The 21,377-nt window shown below is 41.1% G+C and overlaps 1 protein-coding gene across 2 annotated transcripts in view; it reads right to left on the bottom strand.

Moving 5' to 3' along the window:
* Positions 1-21,377, bottom strand: part of B3GLCT (beta 3-glucosyltransferase) — a 101,365-nt gene that overhangs the window by 53,635 nt on the left and 26,353 nt on the right. For both annotated transcript variants that reach the window (XM_059042191.2, XM_067016797.1), the window contains 3 exons: positions 19,385-19,494; positions 4,813-4,889; positions 3,891-4,002 (listed from right to left, as the gene is read on the bottom strand). In XM_059042191.2, the coding sequence (XP_058898174.1) occupies positions 3,891-4,002; positions 4,813-4,889; positions 19,385-19,494 (299 nt within the window). The remainder of the gene's footprint in view (positions 1-3,890; positions 4,003-4,812; positions 4,890-19,384; positions 19,495-21,377) is intronic.

Raw genomic sequence — 21,377 nt, 5'->3', positions numbered from 1 at the left:
ATAACTCAACGTTCCATTAGTATGTTAGAATTACTCTTTGCCAGCACTCCTGTTTCACCTCTATTAAAAATTAAAGACATTTCAGCAAATACACATGTATTAAAAGCATACTGTGGGGAAAAAACAGAAAGACTTCAATAAGATATAGAAATTTACAGAAATCACCTAGAAAGGCAATTTAACAAAGATTAATTACGTTAATAAAGAGTAAAGTTTTTCATTTAATATATTGTATAACAGCATAAATTTGCATTAGTAAGAATGACAAAATGATATTGAGGGAAAAAATGTCAGAGTCCAACAAAGTAACTGATACTCTAACACATAATTATGAGTTTAATGTTGTTTATCTCTGTCAATATCAAAGCCAGGTTTGTCTTATACTTTTTTCCTAAAATGTCATATGGTAGGGGGGAAAAAACACACTGGTTTGAGCCAACTTCAACATGATGTAATTTTTATTCCCTAATGCTAGTTTCAAAAGAAACAAAGCATCCTAGATTTTTTTTCACGTGGTATTGCTCACAGAAGAAGAAGAAAGCATCTCATTTTACCTCTGGCTCTGTACTTGCTTTTCATGAACTTGCTTTGAACTTATTTATCATTCCAATTTTCATTAAAAAGTACAGTGAGTCACCATCTTCTGTACAGAATTAGAGCTATGGATAATGGAAAAAAATAATCTCCAGGTGAAAGGAACACTAGGAGGAGATTAAAACTCCTACATCCCAAAAAAGATCTGGGAGTTTTTCTCAAGTCAGAGGCAAACATAAAAGCCTAACAAATGTTTTACATAAAATATGGCACCGAGTACACAGCTGCTGCTCAGCACCATCTGAAAAGACTAGAGGAGACACGTTCATAATTCTTTTCTCCTTTGAAGGAATTATTCTTTTAACCCCACAACCTTCTCATTCAATTATATCTGTACTTTCCCTGAAATCAAATGCATGAAGAGAAATCAGAATGGGTCCTTCCAGCATTTAAAAAACATCAAGACCAGTGGTTTTATTATAATGACAGACTTTCCAGCGTTTGAGAAATCAACCTGATGATCACTGTTGCCCAACTCCGTGTGTCTACATCAACAAACCAAGTGGGCACCCAGAAGCCACGGCTCCTTTTCCACATCCTCCTTAAATCTGACTCACTTCTGGAGTGGGCTTCACAACAGGGGTGGGGCAGGTGTCCAGTGATCCCAGAAAGGACCCAGTTCTGCTTATTCCACATTTAAAGAATTCCATAAGTTGATCAGGGTGCAGCCTGGGCTGCTCCAAGAGAACTGAACAGCCTGATTTCCTCTCCATATAACTCCAGGGCTGCCTCTAAACCTCCAGAGACATTGAACGTAGCCGAGCAGGACAGCTGACGTTACAGAGTTACTCAGTCGTATGCAAATATTTATTAACCATCTACTAAGTGTTAAACACTGTGCTCAGTGCTCAGACGGAACTTAGAGGTAAAGAAGATCCAGCTGCAACATCACATCTGCACAAGATAAAAATTTGTTAAAATATGAAACTAGCGGTGAATTTCTCACCCAAGATGCATGCTGTCTCACCTCCAGACCTTCTCAAATATTGTTCCCTCTGCTTAGAGCACCCTCTCCTATTAACTCCTACTCATCCCACGGGCTCAGATTAAATGTCACTTCCTGTCATGACCTTCCCAGATTCGGTCTGATACCCTGCTGTGGTGCTTCTAACAGTGCGCGATGTTTCCCTTAAACGTCTCCCTTTTTTTTTTTTTAACATCTTTATTGGAGTATAATTGCTTTACAATGCTGTGTTAGTTTCTGCTTTACAACAAAGTGAATCGGTTATACATATACATATGTTCCCATATCTCTTCCCTCTTGCGTCTCCCTCCCTCCCACCCTCCCTATCCCACCCCTCTAGGTGGTCACAGAGCACCGAGCTGATCTCCCTGTGCCATGCGGCTGCTTCCCACTAGCTATCCACCCTACGTTTGGTAGTGTATATATGTCCATGCCACTCTCTCACTTCGTCACAGCTTACCCTTCCCCCTCCCCATATACTCAAGCCCATGCTCTAGAAGGCCTGTGTTTTATTCCCGTCCTACCCCTAGTCTCTTCATGACATTTTCTTTTTTTCTTAGATTCCATATATATGTGTTAGCATAAGGTATTTGTTTTCCTCCTTCTGACTTACTTCACTCTGTATGACAGACTCCAGGTCCATCCACCTCACTACAAATAACTCAATTTCATTTCTTTTTATGGCTGAGTAATATTCCATTATATATATGTGCCACATCTTCTTTATCCATTCATCTGTTGATGGACACTTAGGTTGCTTCCATGTCCTGGCTATTGTAAATAGAGCTGCAATGAACATTTTGGTACATGACTCTTTTTGAATTATGGTTTTCTCAGGGTATATGCCCAGTAGTGGGATTGCTGGGTCGTATGGTAGTTCTATTTGTAGTTTTTGAAGGAATCTCCATACTGTTCTCCATAGTGGCTGTATCAATTTACATTCCCACAAACTTCTCCACACCCTCTCCAGCATTTATTGTTTCTAGATTTTTTGATGATGGCCATTCTGACCGGTGTGAGATGATATCTCATTGTAGTTTTGATTTGCATTTCTTTAGTGGTTAGTGATGTTGAGCATTCTTTCATGTGTTTGTTGGCAATCTGTATATCTTCTTTGGAGAAATGTCTATTTCGGTCTTCTGCCCATTTGGGGATTGGGTTGTTTGTTTTTTTGTTATTGAGCTGCATGAGTTGCTTATAAATTTTGGAGACTAATCCTTTGTCAGTTGCTTCATTTGCAACTATTTTCTCCCATTCTGAGGGTTGTCTTTTGGTCTTGTTTATGGTATCTTTTGCTGTGCAAAAGCTCTTAAGTTTCATTAGGTCCCATTTGTTTATTTTTGTTTTTATTTCCATTTTTCTAGGAGGTGGGTCAAAAAGGATCTTGCTGTGATTGATGTCATAGAGTGTTCTGCCTATGTTTTCCTCTAAGAGTTTGATAGTGTCTGGCCTTACATTTAGGTCTTTAACCCATTTTGAGTTTATTTTTGTGTATGGTGTTAGGGAGTGTTCTAATTTCATACTTTTACATGTACCTGTCCAGTTTTCCCAGCATCACTTATTGAAGAGGCCGTCTTTTCTCCACTGTACATTCTTGCCTCCTTTATCAAAGATAAGGTGACCATATGTGTGTGGGTTTATCTCTGGGCTTTCTATCCTGTTCCATTGATCTATATTTCTGTTTTTGTGCCAGTACCATACTGTCTTGATTACTGTAGCTTTGTAGTATAGTCTGAAGTCATACATCTCCCTTTTAACGGTAATTGCTTCTTTAATGGTCCCTCCTCTCCCTGCTACTCTGTACCATCCAGGCAGTCAGGACCCTTGTCTGTCTGTCCTAGCCTCTGCTATCATAGTCCTTGATACACAGTTGGTACTCAAAACATATTTCTTGTCTAAAATAATGTGGTCATTGTTGATAAAGAGAAATAACCAATTTAAATTTATTTCTTAACTCAAGGTTATATCAACAGTTTTTTAATTCTCTAAAATTGATAACCCATATAAGTAGATTTTTTTCATTTAAAAATGCCTCATTTTAAGTTCCATCCTTCTGAAAGCTCCAAACGTCAAAGAGAAGTATTTAACATTGCTTCCAGATATTCAACTGTTATTTCATTCTTCTTTTTTTTTTAAGTGAAAGCAGGTATTTTTGAGAGAGATACACATTACCTAGACAGAATGTGCTCCGTTTCACAAGGCAAGAGCAGCCTATTTCATCTTAATTTTAAATTAAGTGTTTTTATTAGACTGAAAGAACTCTTAATCAAAATTAAACTTCTTTTAAGCATTTTCTCCAAAATAAAAATACTCGTATTGAAATTGTATTTACCTTTGATGGGTCATATCTTCTGAGTGCTTCTAAGAGTTGTGGAATTTGTATTCTTGTCTCTTCTTCACAGAAGAAAATCCATGATGAATTTCTGCTGTATGTTACAGAAAAGCTGACAAAAACAAATAGTTTATAGTAATCACCTTTATAAAGTGAGTTCATAATAACGTTTAAAACTGATAAACAGGAAATAGATGAAGGACATACAAAATGGCCAGAAATCTGTATTTTTCTTCCCATAATATTTTTCTTCTGTGCATAGTTTAAGCATATAGGAAAGCCAGATACTAACGGTTTATGAAACAGCTAGACTTTTAAAAGTTAGTTCTTTCTATGACAAACCCCAATTCAGAAGAGACACAATTCTCAAATAAAATATCAAATATATTGACATGATATCTTTTAAGAAAGAAACGTATTTAAAAATAAAAGCTATTCATGATTAAGAATCGATCATCAATGCTTAAACTGTATGAATAATGCAGTTTGACTATAAACATATCTAATTTTCTCTAATATTAAGTTAAAGTAGTTCTAAAGACCTATGGTACACTAGATATAAAAACAGGAGACTCAGAACTGAATGATTTTTATAAAAAATCCAAGAAATACCTAATTAGCTTGAAGTCGTACTTATGATGTATAGCTTGGGAAGAATTGTTTTAGATACGAGACAAACAGTAAGGAGCTGGGGAATTACGGTCAGTGTAGATTAATTCAAATAAAACCCATTGCCTAGTGAAACATGAAAAAAAAAAAAGAATCGGTCATCAAGAAATCCGATTACAGTAGGGGTCATAGAGTCCAAATTGACTTTACTTCCTGACTCTGAAGAAAAATCACCCTCTGAGTAAGAAAACTAGGGAGCCTACGAGCGTCAGGTAGAGATACCAATAATGAGCACGTGTCACGTGAAACGTACTGCGGTAACAACGGAAGTATGGTCCACGCGCCTTCCTGCTGAGCCAGCTGGTGAAGGAGGATGACTCTGGGGACTTCCTGAAGAAATGACCGTCAAAGCAGAGAAACAAGTAAAAAACACAATGTGACCGCAGCAATTTCTTAAAAAGACTCAAATTTAAAACCAGGTATTTTTAAAGATCTGACACTTTGCTCTTCCTACTCGTCTCTTTTTTCTTCCCTTTGGGAGCTACTAGAAGTGAAGGATTTTAGCTGAAGCCACACAGCCTCCTCAGCCCCCATGCTCCACATGGCGCAGAGGCCCTCCAGGAAGGGTCTCCAGTGACACCCGGAGCAGACCTGGAATTTGCAGACATGCAAAGCCGACCGGAAGTCAAGAGCCCAGCGGAAGTCAGGGCAAACTCAGAGGCATAAAGACAGCTTTCTCTGTGTACACAACAGAGGAAGCACATGGAAAATAAAACACTTCGGGCTAAACAAGAGGATATAATAGCCAATTTACCTCAAGTGAAGAAAAAAATTTAGAGTGCCCTAAAAACACTAAAACACCATCATTATGAAGAGCTTTGGGTCTAAACACTAGAAATAGAATCCTCAAGTATTCAGGCAACAACAGTAATAGCGTAGTGATGTAATATCAAAATTTATAAACTGAGGAGGAACTAAGATCCAGAAATAGACACAGCTACGGTTACATATACATACCTGCTCTACTACAGAGAGAGAGAGAGTCATATCTTTAAAGCTATAAATGTGAGCTTTGAAGCTAAGCACTATTTAATCCATTTCATGTTGAGACAAGTCAAAACCCAGACACCTAATATGCTTGGACACCCCCCAACTAACTGTAGGATATTCTGTTTTGTAGTGCCTACAGCCTGGTAATTGTTACAAAAGACTTTAAGAATACATGCTTAACTATATGAAATATTACCACACTAAAGTAGATGCCATACCATTCTTTAAGTTCACATAAGTTTATTATTTAAGAAGAAAAGAATGGTTTCCAATATAAATCTTCTGGATATCAAATAAGCCTCATTTCTTCATCGCATGCAGTATTTTTTTAACTGCCGTGTACAAATATGAAATGTAAAAACAGTAATCAAAGGTTAAATCACACGAACAATATGGCATGTCAGAGAGAAAAAGCAAACTCCTGAAGGCTGAATTAGCAGCTCCCCAATGTAATCTGGGCTTTCCTACTGTTGATTCCGAATAATGAAGTAAGTTTCATTGTCTTTTCAAAAACTGCTATATATGTGTGTATATATATATATATATATATATATATATACATACATACATATATATACATATGTATACATACATATACACATATATATGTATGTGTATATACATATATACATACATATATATGTATATATGTGTATATATATATACACATATATTAGCTATATGCTGTATCCATGTATGTCATACACATGCATATGTATGCCATATCTATACATATCTATACATATACACGCATATATAGCTATATGCTTATACATACATATGGCATATATACATATATACACATACATATATATCACACACATACATATTCATGAGGATTATATAAGAGCAAAAATCATGTGTGAAGAAAACTAGTAACATTAATATTTGCATAAAACTTTCAAATAATTATGGGAGCATGCTAACATGAACTAGCTAGAAAAGAAACACAGCAAACACTAAAAGAAATCTTACAAGAAAAAAGTTGCAAATGAGCTATTATATAGCAGCTGAAATTATAATAATGAAGACATTATGACAATGGGAATGTCTTTCTGTCAAAGGTTAAAACACATAATTCCAACCATGTAAAACAAAATCACAGATGAATAGAGACTGGAAAGGAGCCAGAAAAATGAAAATATTTGGGTCAGAAGGATGAAATTATTACATATATGCTTTAAAATATATTTTAAATAAAAAATTGTTTTGAGCAAAAATAAATACAAAAACGTGATTATCAAACAAGAAGCACCCTTCTGAGTTTTAGGACCTATACAAGTGATGTCAACATTACTTTTTGTTTACTAAATCACATGCCTGGATTTTGTATTTGCTTCAGTTGGTGAACACAAAAATGACAATCAAGTTTTCTGTACCCCTGTATCTCCAAATAGAAACATTTCAAAAACTAGTATATAGCTATGTTGGTAACTATCTCCAAATATGTGTGAATACCTTTGTCTTAAAAGTATAAAACAGGTCCTCCCTTGATACTCAGAAACCTGGTCTTGATTAACTCTTGATTAAGCCAAAGCCATTCTACTTATAAATAAAGTTTTGTCTACTAATCCTCAAAAAGGAAGAAGAGCTCTTATTCTTGTTTTATATATATGTGTGCATATATATATATATATATGCATGTATGTTTGTGTGTCTGTGTGTATATATACCGTGTGTGAATGCACATACAGACCCAGACTTAGATACACACATACTCATCTGTATTAGCACCTCTAAGATAAAAATAATTTAAAAGGTCACAATAAAATTTTCCATCAAATGATCTTATCTCAGTTCTTACCACTCAGGATTGTAATAATTTATGTTATTTATATCTACTGTCTGTTCTATCCACAAGACTTAAACCTCCTTAAATATGCCAAAGCACCACCTGACAGCACTTTTAGATGAAAAGAGAGTTTTCTAGTATGTAATTGCAGGGTTGAATAAGGAAGAGTTTTCAAACGAAAAATCAAGGAAAAAGTAAGAAAATGTTCTATCAACAGAGCCCTTTGGAATAAAAGCTAAAAGCTATAACAAAGACAGTCCTGCCTGTCAGCAATCTAAATGATGCCTATTCACCAAACCATGATTCTATTTCAAACCTAAAAGTTGAAGGTAAAATTCTATCAAAAATGAGATAACACCATAACAGAGGCAAGCATAAAGGGACTAAAAATGCAAATAATCAAATATGGGTAAATGACAGAAAAGGAAAAGAAAAAGTTGATCACAGTAATTTAAACATCGTACGTTAACACTATTTGTCTTGTTGAAGCAAAATCTACCTTTATTTCCATCACTGGCATCAACTGCTATCCTAATAAGCATTTTGAAGTTAGAAAGCCTACTGGACCTTCAGGCAGTACTTCCTTTGAACTTTTTTTTTTCAAGGCATATGCACATTTAATGCCATTAATAATTACTGAGAACCAACAAATTCAAAACCAACACTCTACTTCATTACCTGGTTCTCATACATATTCATCACCTTCATTTGGGAAAGGGTTTTGATTTCATAGCTGAGCATTCTAAAAATGCTTTGAGAATGGAGAAAAAAGCCCATTATTCTTTATACGGAGGCAGAAATCATTAAAAATTTATATCTAGAAATAGTATGAATGAAAAAGCCGACATTTGAATATGAATCAAAGCAGCTTAATATTTTAAATGTCATAAATAACTTTATTAGGCAAATTGGGTTTTGAACCACTTTAGTCTTTCTGCCTCTGTCTGGAAAAAGTTCAACTAATTTAACTCCATGATGCTGGCCTCTTCCCTTGTCAACAGTTGTTACTTGTCCACATCTTAATTTAGGTACATGAGTTTATGGTCTAATTTGGTCTCATTATTCAGACCAAGTACTAAATGAGAAAGCAAAAACCAAGATATTTGTTCAGTATTAGGTAAAAGTTCTAAAGGACTGAATCCTGCGTTTAAGACTGATTCCAGTTCAACTGTATTTCCAAATTCCAACTATTACATAATTCTCAGGCACTGAACTGAGCTTTTACACCAACAAGTAAATCATGACAAAAATTAACATCTGTTTATTGTTATTTCTTCCATAAGAAGTAGGTCTATCTTACGAGGATATAATATCCTGTTTGGAACATATATCAGACAGATTTACTAGCCTTTAAAAGCCCAGGATTTACATGTGGACCAGGAGATTACAGTGATGCTATAATGACAAACATTCCAGGCATCTGAGCCTATGTTAAAATATATTTTTTCCCCAGAAACCTGTCATTTCCTAACAAGAGAAAAATATTACCTCATCATTGATATAATTTCTTTTTATTAATTATTTACTGTGAAATGCATTACTATGTACATTTTTATAGCTCATATAACTCTGTTTTAACTGATCATTCACTCGTTCATGAAAGGCAATAAAGCTTAGCATGTAGGGACCTGATTTCTGGAGCCAAAGTGCTTGCATCAGAATCCTCGCTCCAGCTCTTCTGAGCCCTGCAGCCTTGAGCAAGTTCCCAGACCTGCCTGTGGTCTGTGATCTCATCTCTAACATGGGGGTCACAGCAGTCGTGGGGATCAGTTGAGTTAAAACATGCCAAGCACTTGGCACAAGCTTGCGTGTGATGGTTATTAACAGTATGATGACTGTACAATATTTGTTGAGCAACTACTATGTGCCAGGCGCTGTTCTAGGAACATAGTAAACAGCTGTGAAAAGACCGGGCAGAGTCTTGGATCTGACCTCTTGGATCTCAGGTTCTAAAGAAGGATACAGGCAATAAGCAAATATATCTAGAATACAATGCCAAGGATAAATGGTATTGAAAAAAATAAATAAAGCCGGGCAGGGTGAGAGAGGGCACAGGCCACTGCCTGCGAACCGGCGTGGATTACTTGCACACAGCAGCCGCAGCGATCTGTCACCTGGCCCCGTGATTAAGGCCCCACCTGTGTGTCAGCAGGCAGATCAGAACCGAGACGCAAGCCTGGCCGCACTGATCGTTAGAGATGTGAGCGTGGGCGAGTCGCTCAAGCCCTCTCAGCCCGTTTCCTCTCTCTAAATGGGGAGAATTACAGAAACCACTTCACAGACTTCGATGAGCTGAGGCTTGAAGGCGGCTTAGTGTACTGGCCTGAGCGCGAGGTAAAGTAACACTTGGCGAACGTCAGCTGTGGTCACTCCTGTGGCTTCCAACCCTCCTCCAGGGTCTCCACCGCAGACCCCGGCGCCACGTATTAGCGGTCTCACTAGTCCCCTCCAAGCCCACCTCCCCAAATGCGAATTCATGGTAGCAGCTCACAGAGTAGCTGGCCGCTGTGCCAACATCCTGCGAGACCCAAGATTGACTCTCTCCGTCAGTGGGGGCCCTCACAGCCGCCCCGGCACACTCTTCCTGTTTCTCCAAGGCTCAGTTCAAATGTCGTGACAGAGCCTCCGCTGACCTTTCCCGGCAGGGCGGGCGGGCTGCTGCCTGGCCTGTGTTCTCACGGTGGCTGCTGACGCGGCTGCAGGAAGTGACGTGCAGTGCCCCGCCCCCCCAGCCCAAGCCTCCCAGAGGGCGGCACGGGCAGGGCCCCCCCTCCACAGGGACTCACCGGGAAAAGGTCGCCCCGCAGGGCATCACCCGCCCCAGAGCACTGGCCTCCTCCAACACATGCATGCACACACTGCCCCCGCCCTTGGTCCCCTGGGCACCGATGTGAGATCTAAAGTGACCAGGAGAGTGAGGGCTGAAGTGACCACTCGGGACTTCCCCGGTGGCACAGTGGTTAAGACTCCGCGCTCCCCATGCAGGGGGCCTGGGTTCGATTCCTGGTCACGGAACTAAGATCCCACATTCATGCCGCAACTAAGAGTTTGCGTGCCACAGCTAAGGAGCGGGCAAGATGCACCTAAGGAGCCCACCTGCCACAACTAAGACCCAGCACAACCAAATATAAATAAAGTAAGTAAGTAAGTAAGTAAATAAACCACTTGTAATGGGTCCCTAGCTCCAGACTCAGAATCCCGCGTGGCAACATCCAGCTGGCCACCCTCCGTGAGCTGGGGAGACCCCGAGTCTGGCCTCTGATGTCCTGAGTGGGCCGAGCCCACTCCCACCAGAGTCGCACCAGGTAGAAATCTCCAGTAAGGGAAGGTGTCCAAATGCGGGGTGCCAAACAGAGACCCACACTCACGACGCGGTGTGAAGAATTCATTACAGCGGAGCAAGCCCCCCCCCGAGGAAGTGCACTCGGTCTCACTGCTCTGTTTCCTCTTGGAGCATCTTGCCCAGGCCCTTGCCTAAGTAAATATTCCACAAATACTTGGTAAAAGGATGCATAAATTCTTCACAGCAGTGTAGTAAGAACTCCACTTTAATAACTTAATGTGATTACTTAACACCTACCGATTACAACAAAAAACAAACTTTCACTAAGTAATTAAGCATCCAATTGCTCTCACCTAAAAAGGAAAGTTTTGTGAAAGCGACCTGACTCTCACAGCTAACCTTTTCATGAAGCCCCTCACGCCGTCTCCTTGCCAATAAAAAAAGAGTCTAAAACTAGAAAACACAAGGCCATTTTCTCAAGCTTCTTCCCGCTCATCTATGAAAGGCTTTGCTCCCAGCTTTCCTGGCTTATCACATGGAAATGAGGTTTTTTAAACTAATGAGCCAAGACCTAATTCTTCTTGAGAAAACAGTGACTTCCAAACCTTTCTGTGAATTAGCAGAATCATTTATTTGTAAGGTTGTGATTCTGCCAGCTTTTAAATGAAGTTCATACCACAAAAGAAGGCAACAAAATTGGAAGCGTCTGTTCTCTTCAGAAGCTATGTAGCTGTGGGAAGGGAGAGTATGGAGGTTTCTAAGCAGCTAGTCTGGCCCCTTTGGGCCTAAAACAGAAAATGTAATCCAATACTGCCATGAAATGAAATTTACAGGGGCACCATACCCCCCCCCCAAAAGAAAACCTTAAAAGCCTAACCCACTTCTGAATTTTCTTTACTGTATTTGGAGGATGCCTTAAAAATGGGTCCATACGTAGACGTAGAGAATGGACTTGAGGACACGGCAAGGGTAAGCTGAGACGAAGTGAGAGAGTGGCATGGACATATACACACTAGCAAACGTAAAACAGAGAGCTAGTGGGAAGCAGCCGCATAGCACAGGGAGATCTTTGTGACCACCTAGAGGGGTGGGATAGGGAGGGTGGGAGGGAGACGCAAGAGGGAGGGGATATGGGGATATATGAATGCATACAGCTGATTCACTTTGTTATACAGCAGAAACTAACACAGCATTGTAAAGCAATTATACTCCAATAAAGATGTTAAAAAAAGGGGGGGTCCATAACTTATCCGCGGTTCTGCCCTCCCTCAGGTCCTTTCTTCATTCCCAATTCAGCCTGTCCCCTCTTGCTGACTGGTCACTCCTACATGGGCTTATTCCCTGTCTCCCATTCAAAGTGATTCCCCAACCACACATGACCTGTGCCTTGTGCTAAGGTCATACTTCAGAGTCTTCAAAATGTACATGAGTCTTTATTTTACTAGAACCTAGTTTTAAAAAAACACAATGATGCTTTCTCCTCTCTCCTTTATTACTTCCAATTTAATCTTGTTTTGAAATTCCTTTGGTGAACATTAATTAGGTTTCTATAACTTTAAGCAAGCGTTGATACATTTCTGAAGGTGCAGTAAAAATTATGTCAATCTAGGATCAGCCTTGGTTACCGGATCCCAGGTCCCAGAAGGGAAAAAATACTCTCATTTTACAGCCTCTCCGTCACAACATAAACTCAAGCTTCTCCAACTGAGTCTTCACCAGAGACTGAGCTGTCTGCGCCCATTTCATGTCACAAAAAAAAATAAGAATTTTCACACAAACATTCACTCAAGAAGGAATTTTTTTTTTCAAGTTCAAAAAGCAGAAGTCAAACCACAATTGACACGCAGATGCCATGCACATAATAGGTATTTAAAACAAAACACACTCAAGGGCCTGATTAATCCAGAGACTGTCGTACAAACTCTCCTTATGGGTTTCTGTTAGCCTTACCTCCACCTGGCTTTTGTTCGTGCACCTCTTTGTAGAGTCAGTCTTTCTAAGTTCACATTACCCTTCCATCTGTAATGCAGGGAGAAAACACTCGGGAAAAAAGGTAACACTTCTTCCAAATGTGCATTCTTCTATCCGTAGATGTACATTTAGGAACCCTGTACCGGTCAACCATATTACCAGCTCTGCTTTCCATCCACTGTGATCTAAAAAGAGCACTATCCCTGCTAAAACACGCTTTCCTCGCCCCCCTGAACAAATCCGAGGTCCCCTGGCACCCTCAAAGCAAACCTTCCTGATGGTTCATGCCTTCGTCTTCCAGATCTGGTTCTCTGTTCCAAACCAACATCTCTCCAGCTCATTTCCTGTCTCTCCTATCTGATCGGATAAAAGTCTTCCTTCATGCGCTGTTTACATATCGCTCTACTTCCTAAACAGCTTCGTGACCATCGTCTTTCTCAAGGGCCCCATGGACTGTCCAGAGATGTCCTGTTACGTTCAAAAGTACCTAATGTAGCCACAGATGTGCAATTAATATTGTTGAATAGATATTTTAGTAGACTTATTTTGTGGTACGCAGGCCTCTCACTGCTGTGGCCTCTCCCGCTGCGGAGCACAGGCTCCGGACGCGCAGGCGCAGCGGCCATGGCTCACGGGCCCAGCCGCTCCGCGGCACGTGGGATCTTCCCGGACCGGGGCACGAACCCGCGTCCCCTGCACCGGCAGGCGGATTCTCGACCACTGCCCCACCAGGGAAGCCCAGTAGACTTATTCTGGATTTCCAATTTCTACTTAATGATACAGTCATTTCTATTATGAGATCGTTACCATCTATCTTATAAGTAATTCAAAGAACTAGACTATCTTTTCTAATTCCTCTCTAACTCTGTTCCACAACAATCCAGAATGGTTCTCTGTACATAGGAAGCGCTTGGTAAAGCCTGCTAGCTTTCTGACTAGAAGAACTGTATCATTATAGACTTGAAAACCATTATGAACTGCCTTATAAGCATCAAACCTGGAACTGGGAGTGACAACTCACAATGACCCAGATTGTTTCAGAAAACAAGGGAAACCGCTTCACCACTCTGGTAACAACTCCGAGTACGGTATTACGTTTCAGATAGAAAGTTCACTAAGGCTCCTGTTTTTATACTCGAATGAGAAGAATGAAAAACGTTTATGTTTTCAGTAAGAACACACTGTAGCATCTTGAGGCAAAACAGGCGTAGGCAATGACTTGCCAAAGCAGAAGAGAACAGCTAGAGGCAGATGTCTAACTGCAGAAACCATTAAATTTTTGCACCTTAATTTTTGGCAGATTTCGTAGTCAAGTGCAACCCGACGGGAGTAATGAATAAATAAACAGCAGTTCTAGACATCCGGTGGTGTGGAAGAGATATTTTGGACTATCAGATAAATATTCAGATGACAAAACTTGCGGCTGATTCCTCCCTCACTAAGCAACTGCGGTGAAGGCTCGTGGTGGGCAAATCGATGGAGAAAACCGAAACCGCAACCTGAAGACTTCATGATTCAGGTCGCAGGTGACATCCTGTCCCATTAGAGGCGCAGCGCAAACCTGGCAAACCATGGAGCTGACCCCTCAGAGGAGCCAGCCCGCCTCTGCAGCAGCACTGGGGATGCCCTGACAAATCTGCCCCGGATTCAGCTGTCCGCATCTTCCCCAGCTGCTGACAAGGCTGTCAGTTCTTTTGCAAGAATATGTCAGTTTCTTAAACCAAGTTCCAGTCAAGTTGCAACTAGGTAGCCATTAGCTCCCTCTCCAAGTGACTTCGCTGCCCTAGAGTATGTGCATCTCGGCACTTAATTCTCTGCAGTTAATCTTCTTTCTCTGTTTTCACGTAGTTCTGGGTCAGGGTAGCTCATCATTGCCCCAGGTAATGTCTACAGACCCGGTGTGAGCTTTCGACGATCTGTGGGTCTCCAAGATGCTATTCTTGGAATAAATTCAACTTTAAATCACATACATAACATACAGAACTCTACAAAGAGAAAAAAATGAACCAGTATCCTGTACAGGTGCAAACTGTAAAATCTTTCCAGCCATTTCAACTACCAAAAGACTTGTGAACCCAAATATGAAATTACCTAGGTCGTAACAGTACAGCCTGGACCTTGTGAGCAAATTAAATCCAAGTGCTAAAACGAAATTCTGTCATAAGTACTTCAGTACTCATACTGGCTTCCATGCTAGGAAAGCACTGAATAAGAAAAACAGACTATCTGATAATTAAAGGGAGGTTTCCAATTGCTTTAGTCTGGACTCCATTTATTATCATCATTTAAATCAGACGCTGGGGGAGAGGGGTTTGCCTGATGATACTGCTTAATTAGGTGTCTTTAAATGTAAAAGCAATACTGCCACCTAGTGGCAATCTAAGTCACCAGCTAAACGGGTGGTCTAAGTGGCAAACTGTAAATGCAAAGGACAATACAATACCAATGAAGTAGAAGCACACTGAAACCAAGCAGAAGCACAGAATAAACTGCTAGAAAAGTCCAACACTTGGGAGGAACAGAACTGTTTTCTAAGTTTTGAGGGTTGAGAAGCATGCACCCATGAAAGCACAGCTGCTAATATCGTGTGTGTACAACCTCAAGGTTATATCCTTAAAAGGAAGCTGCGTGCCCGCCACACGCCAGCATGCAGACGTGAGGGTGCTTAGCCCGCTTCAGCAACACAGACGAGGACTGTGCTTCTCAGCTTATGGCAAAGGAACGAGACAGAAGGAAACCAGAGCAGAGCTGCCTCCCCCTGCCTCCCCCAAGAGGGACTGTTTGCAGTGGAAGTAAATCACCACCTTCCTGAGTCGCTGTTATACTGTCTGTGTGAAAGCAGGCGGTGAGCTTTCTGGTGCCTTCCCATACTGACATTCACTTATTCATGAGATCATACTTTCTGAGCATCAAGCCACGCTTAGTGTTCTCGTCTACTCTTCTCCCTAAACGCTGTGGCTTCCCCGGGGGGAAGTAAAATAGTAGTTACCCTTAATATGAGAGGGGTTGGCCCTTATCAATTTAAAAATTAACGAAATAAATTTTTAACAGATAAAATAATTCACTTAGAATAATGTTTAGCTTTCATTTGTTCGATTTATTCTGGATTCAATTCAACTGTCCTGTGTTGAACACCCACTATGCTGAAGGCGCTACGGAGGAAGCAAAAACAGAACAAGCCACAGCAGCTGCCTTCAAAGACCCTGTGATTTCATGCAGGGTATGTATGTGTTTGCGTGTGTGTAGACGAAAGTGTTCCCAGCAGCACTATTTTCAATAGGCAAGATATGGATGCAACCTAAGTGTCCATCAACAGATGAATGGATTAGAAGATGTGGTACATATATATACAATGGATACTACTCAAAAGAATGAAATACTGCCCTTTGCAGCAACATGGATGGACCTAGAATTTATCACACTAAGTGAAGTCAAACAGAGACAGACAAATATCATACGCTATCACTTGTATGTGGAATCTAAAAAAAAATGATACAAACTTACTTACAAAACGGAAATAGATTCACAGACATAGAAAACAAACTTATGATTACCGAAGCAGAAAGGAGAAGGGAGGGAAAAATTAGGAGTTTGGGATTAACATATACACACTAGTATATATAAAACAGATCAACAACAAAAGACCTACTTTTGTATAAGCTAAAATGGAAAAGAATCTAAAAAAGAGTATATATATATATATATACATATACACACACACACACATAAAGCTGAATCACTTTGCTGTGCACCTGAAACTAACACAACATTGTAAATTAACTATACTTCAATTAAAAAACAAACAAACAAACAATGTAAGAAAAAAGCAACCATACTATAAGAGAAGTAAAAGGAAACTTCTATTACAACAGAAAAGAGAATAAGGAAAAATTAGATAATGAATTTCAGGGATTCAGTTTAATGAACATTCACTGAGGACCAGGTTCAGTACATGGAAAGCTCTGTGCTGGGTTCTGAGGCATCAAAAACGAGTAAGACACACTCTCTGCTCTCGAAATTTATAAAAGAGACAGAGACGTAACAAATAAAAATAGTATGAAGTGAAAAGTATACAATAAAAGTGGAACCAAGGAGGAAGTGATTTGTCCCTGCAAGTCAAGACACTGCCCAGAAAGGCTTCATGGGGACCCGGGAGCTTGTCAAAATGAAGGTCGTCCTGTGCAAGGGACCAGAGGCTTGGCCTGACAGGTGACCCCAGGGACCACAGGGAGTTCGAAACTATCAGCAAAACAATGCAAGGGCATGAGTGGTGGCAAATGAAGTTGGGATCAGAGACGGGGACTCTAGTTTACAAGCTCTGGTGAGACCGTCTTGGCAAAAGCTAAGGAGGTTCCCACGGCTCCACTGGACCCACACCCTATCAGCTGCAGCCACCTGGCCTCCGTCACTAAACATGACGACCAAGTGCAGCTTAGATGGGACCCTGTAACCATGCTCCCCAGTCTACGGCCAGTTTTCAGTACCCAGTGGTCCTGCCTCCCAGGCCAGATCCTCTAAGGAGCCCCAGGCCTCCCGAGGAAGCAGGCACTCCCAGCCCCTAGCAGCACCTTCCGCCTACAGGGCAGAAAAGGAGGAGGAACAGTTTATAATCTATATAATCTATTTTGCTTCCCACCAAAAGGCACCCCATGCCTTTTCCCCACTGTGAACCAAGTGCTGGGAGCAATGTCCTGCCCCTGGTTCCCTGGAAGCTCCTCTTCCCAGAAGAGGGAAGGGGGAAAGGCAGGTAGGGAGCCAGTGATGTGTACCCGTTTGCACAAAAAAGGCCAAAAAAAAAAAAAAAAAACCACACAATTTAAAAACAACAAAAAAGGAGCTGACAAATAGTAGAGGAAGTACTGGGGGTATATTCTCGATCAGCTGGCCTTCGCTGGCAACGTACGGAGTCACCCACGTTAACAGCAAGGTCTATCAGTATGAATTAAATGGGGAAGATATGTAATCTGAAACACACACGAGGGCTTCCCTGGTGGCGCAGTGGTTGAGAGTCTGCCTGCCGACGCGGGGGACACGGGTTCAAGCCCCGGTCCGGGAAGATCCCACATGCCGCGGAGCAGCTAAGCTCCTGCGCCACAACTACTGAGCCTGCGCTCTAGAGCCCACGAGCCACAACTACTGAGCCCTCATGCCACAACTACTGAAACCCACGCACCTGGAGCCTATGCTCTGCAACGAGAAGGCACCGCAATGAGAAGCCCACGCACCGCTACGAAGAGTAGCCCCCCCCCCCGCCACAACTAGAGAAAGCCTGCGCGCAGCAACGAAGACCCAACGCAGCCAAAAAATAAATAAATAAATTTATTTTAAAAATAAATAAATAAAACACACATGAATCTGCCTCTACAAAAGGGAAGGTGTTTCTGGGAACAAGGTACAGAGATATATGTGCCCTTAATTCATATATGAATTCAAACGATACATAACTCTGTCCTGACATCATCACTGATTCACAGTTTGGGGTAACAGCCAAGGCCCAACTGAGCTAAATTCCACGAATGCTCACCTGGACCCCACTGAGGGACTCTGTGGGCCCCTGCTCCCCGAGCCCCGCAGAGGCCTCTACCAGAGCCCTCGGAGGAATCCCAGCCTGTCATGGTTGCTGCAGGACTTCCTCTCTGATGGAATCTGAAACGGTTTAGTAGAAGAAAATCTCCAAAGTTGGGTTTCCAGACAAAGGGGAACTTTAAACTCATCAAGGCTGCTCCTATCTCCAAGTACCCACAAAAACAAACAAACAAACAAACAACCCAACCACCTGTCTACAGGCTGCAACACTTTCCTCTCCCTTGAGAGGGTACGATGCTCCAAGTAGGGGAACCAAGGGTCTGTCCTTGCGGGGACGTGGGGACGGTGGATGAATTTCATACGTAAAGCATTTAAAGATTAAGCACAGGAAGCCTTACTGTCAGCAGTGCCTTAACCTTGAATACCGTTACAGTTGTTCATTTTTCCGTTGATATTTCCAACCCTTTATTTCCCAGCTCCCACCAACAGAAAGAAGCTGTCTGTCAAACACACAGGTCTCTTGTCAGAGAGATCTTGATGGCTTTTACCTCCAGACAGCACTTCTGTCTTGAAGGCCACAGCCATATAGTGGAGCGGGCTGGGAGGAATTTCTTTGCTTGGCTAAAAAAGGAAGCTCCTACATGGCAGCACAAGAAGGTAGATCTTCCTTTGTCCCAAACCTCCAGCATCATTCAGGACAGACTTAAACTCAGTTCACGCCTATTTTAAACATTACTGAAGTATACCTGGACGTGTCAATCTTTCTCTCCATAATCCTTCTTGGATATTACATTATAAATCAAATCAAAAGTTCAATTAATAAGATCCAATTAAAAAACGGATTAAGAAACTCACAGAAGAAGCACCGCACTAAGGTTAATGAAAGTGTTATTTCAACATAAAAATTGCCTTAGAACTTGTTACCAAAATTTTGAACGTTAATTATCTTTGCTATTTTAAGCTCTGCCTTTAAAAAGTTACTTCTTCCACATTTTTCTATCATACTTTATGATGAAACCATGATAGTCGTATACATTTATATAATTCTCTTAAAATATATATATAATAATTTAGAATATGATGCTTTGAGCATTAGAAATTAACTAGAGCCTTTTAAACAATACAGTCCATATTAAGCCAGCAAAACAAAAAAGACGTATTTTATCTAAATAAAATTGATCATCTATGGACCAAGAGCTTTGGAAAACATAAATGAATCAAGAAATAAATAATTGTCTGACATTCCAAGTCACCTCTACATACCTGTGTAAGATCTGCAGCTTGCTTTAAGATGCTTTGTTTTAACTGTTCTGCTTTCTTTGCATGAAAAGAATTACTTTGACTCTGGATGACAAATGCAATTCCTTTTAAATCTAGAACAACAACAACAAAAAGTTTTCGGGTTATTTTTTTTAACAACGACTTGAAATAAACTTGAAAACAAGTCAAAAAAAAAAGCAACCACAAGGCAAGCCTTCAGGCAATAAACTCTCAGGGAAAAAATCAATTTATATGTAATTCTAATAACAAAATCTCCCTTTGTAAACTGATCTCTGCAACTTCCTTCCTACAAGTTAGTAAGTAAATAAGCTTGCTGTAGTAGACCAGGTCTGTGGTAACGAACTGTGACTTGGCTCCTGCATCTGTCAGAAAGTAGGCAAATGTTAATGTGGGAAAGAACACTCGCTTCCCTAGTCACTGAAAATCCCACGTTTGCAAGAAGCCTTTTAACGATTCACACATAACCCTACCGTGTGTCTACCTGTTAGGGGCTGCACTGTGTCCCCCAAACTTCACGTGTTGAAGTCCTCACCCCCAGTACCTCACAATGTGACCTTATTTGGAACTGGGTCTTTACAGAGGTGATCAGGTTAAAGTGTGGTTATTAGTATAGGTCCTAATCCGATATACAATACTTGGCGTCTTTATAAAAAGAGGACATCTTGGCAAGAGACACACAGAGGGAGGGATGCTGTGAAGACACAGGGAGAGGACGGCCACCTGCAAGCCAAGCAGGGAGCCTCCGAGGAAACCAACCCAGCCTCCAGAACCGGGAGACACACTTCTGTTGAAGCCGCACGGTTTGTGGCACTTTGTTTCGGCAGCCCTAGCAAGCTAACACTCTACCTCAAGCATCCTCTGGACAGCCCTCCAAGGTGACGCTCAGCAATGACCTCACAGGCACCTGGCCAGGATGCAGTGTTACCGCCAGGAAAACAGCCACGATTCCACACAGCAAGGGCTGTGGCAGGAAGGGCTGCATAAAAAGCCTGTCAGCGACACTGGCCATATTTGCCGCGAGCTAAGACTGGCTTCAGGGCAGCCGGTGTCTTGACAGGGTCCAGACCAGGGGAGACCACAGAGGTCTCGCCGCACAGGGGGCTGGCTCGGGCCCCGCACCAGGGAAGCACATCAGGCCCGCCCAGGTTCTCGTGATAAAGAAAAGAAACTGCCGTTGTGTCAGGACCCTGCCACCAGACAGGGGTGTTGGCCGAAGGCAGACGTCACATAAACTTTTAGCCTCCAAGCAACGTGGATGGACCTGGAGATGATCATACTAAGTGAAGTCAGGCAGGGAAAGACAAATATATGATGTCACTTATATGTGGAATCTAAAACCAAAAAAAAAAAAAAAATACAACTGAACGTATTTACAAAACGGAAATAGACGCAGACTTAGAGAATGAACCCCTGGTTACCGGTGGGGAGGGTCGAGGGGAGGGACAGACTAGGCGTTTGGGGTTGACATGTACACGCTGCTATATTTTAAATGGATACCAAACAAGGAGTCCTGTACAGCACAGGGAACTCTGTTCCAGTACTCTGCGATAACTTAAACGGGAAAACAATAGATATATGTATACGTATAACTAAATCACTTTGCTAACACAAAACTGTTAATCAACTATACTCCAATATAAAATAAATTTTTTAAAAAATTTAAAATTAAAATAAAAATAACTGTAGCCTCCAGCAGGCTGACAGTAAACGAATGTGAGGACCCTCCCCCCACCAGAAGCTTTTCACTTTAACCCCTCGACTCAGGGACGCTAACTTGGTTTTAATTTATTCCATTATATTTTATCATTCTCATGTTCAGTTCTATCGTTCCATTCATTTATTCACTCAAACATTCATATAACAAATAGCTCCACAGTGAGCAGTCCAGATCCCCAAAATAATCCAAAATGCTCTCTGGTTAAAACTCAACAAAAAATTTAAAAGGAAATGCTGAACAACCTGCTGAATAGGACCT

Source organism: Kogia breviceps, chromosome 16 (genome assembly GCF_026419965.1).
Source record: "Kogia breviceps isolate mKogBre1 chromosome 16, mKogBre1 haplotype 1, whole genome shotgun sequence".
Lineage (NCBI taxonomy): Eukaryota > Metazoa > Chordata > Mammalia > Artiodactyla > Physeteridae > Kogia > Kogia breviceps.
Note: the sequence above shows the minus strand (reverse complement) of the source record. Positions and strands in the feature narration are given on the sequence as shown.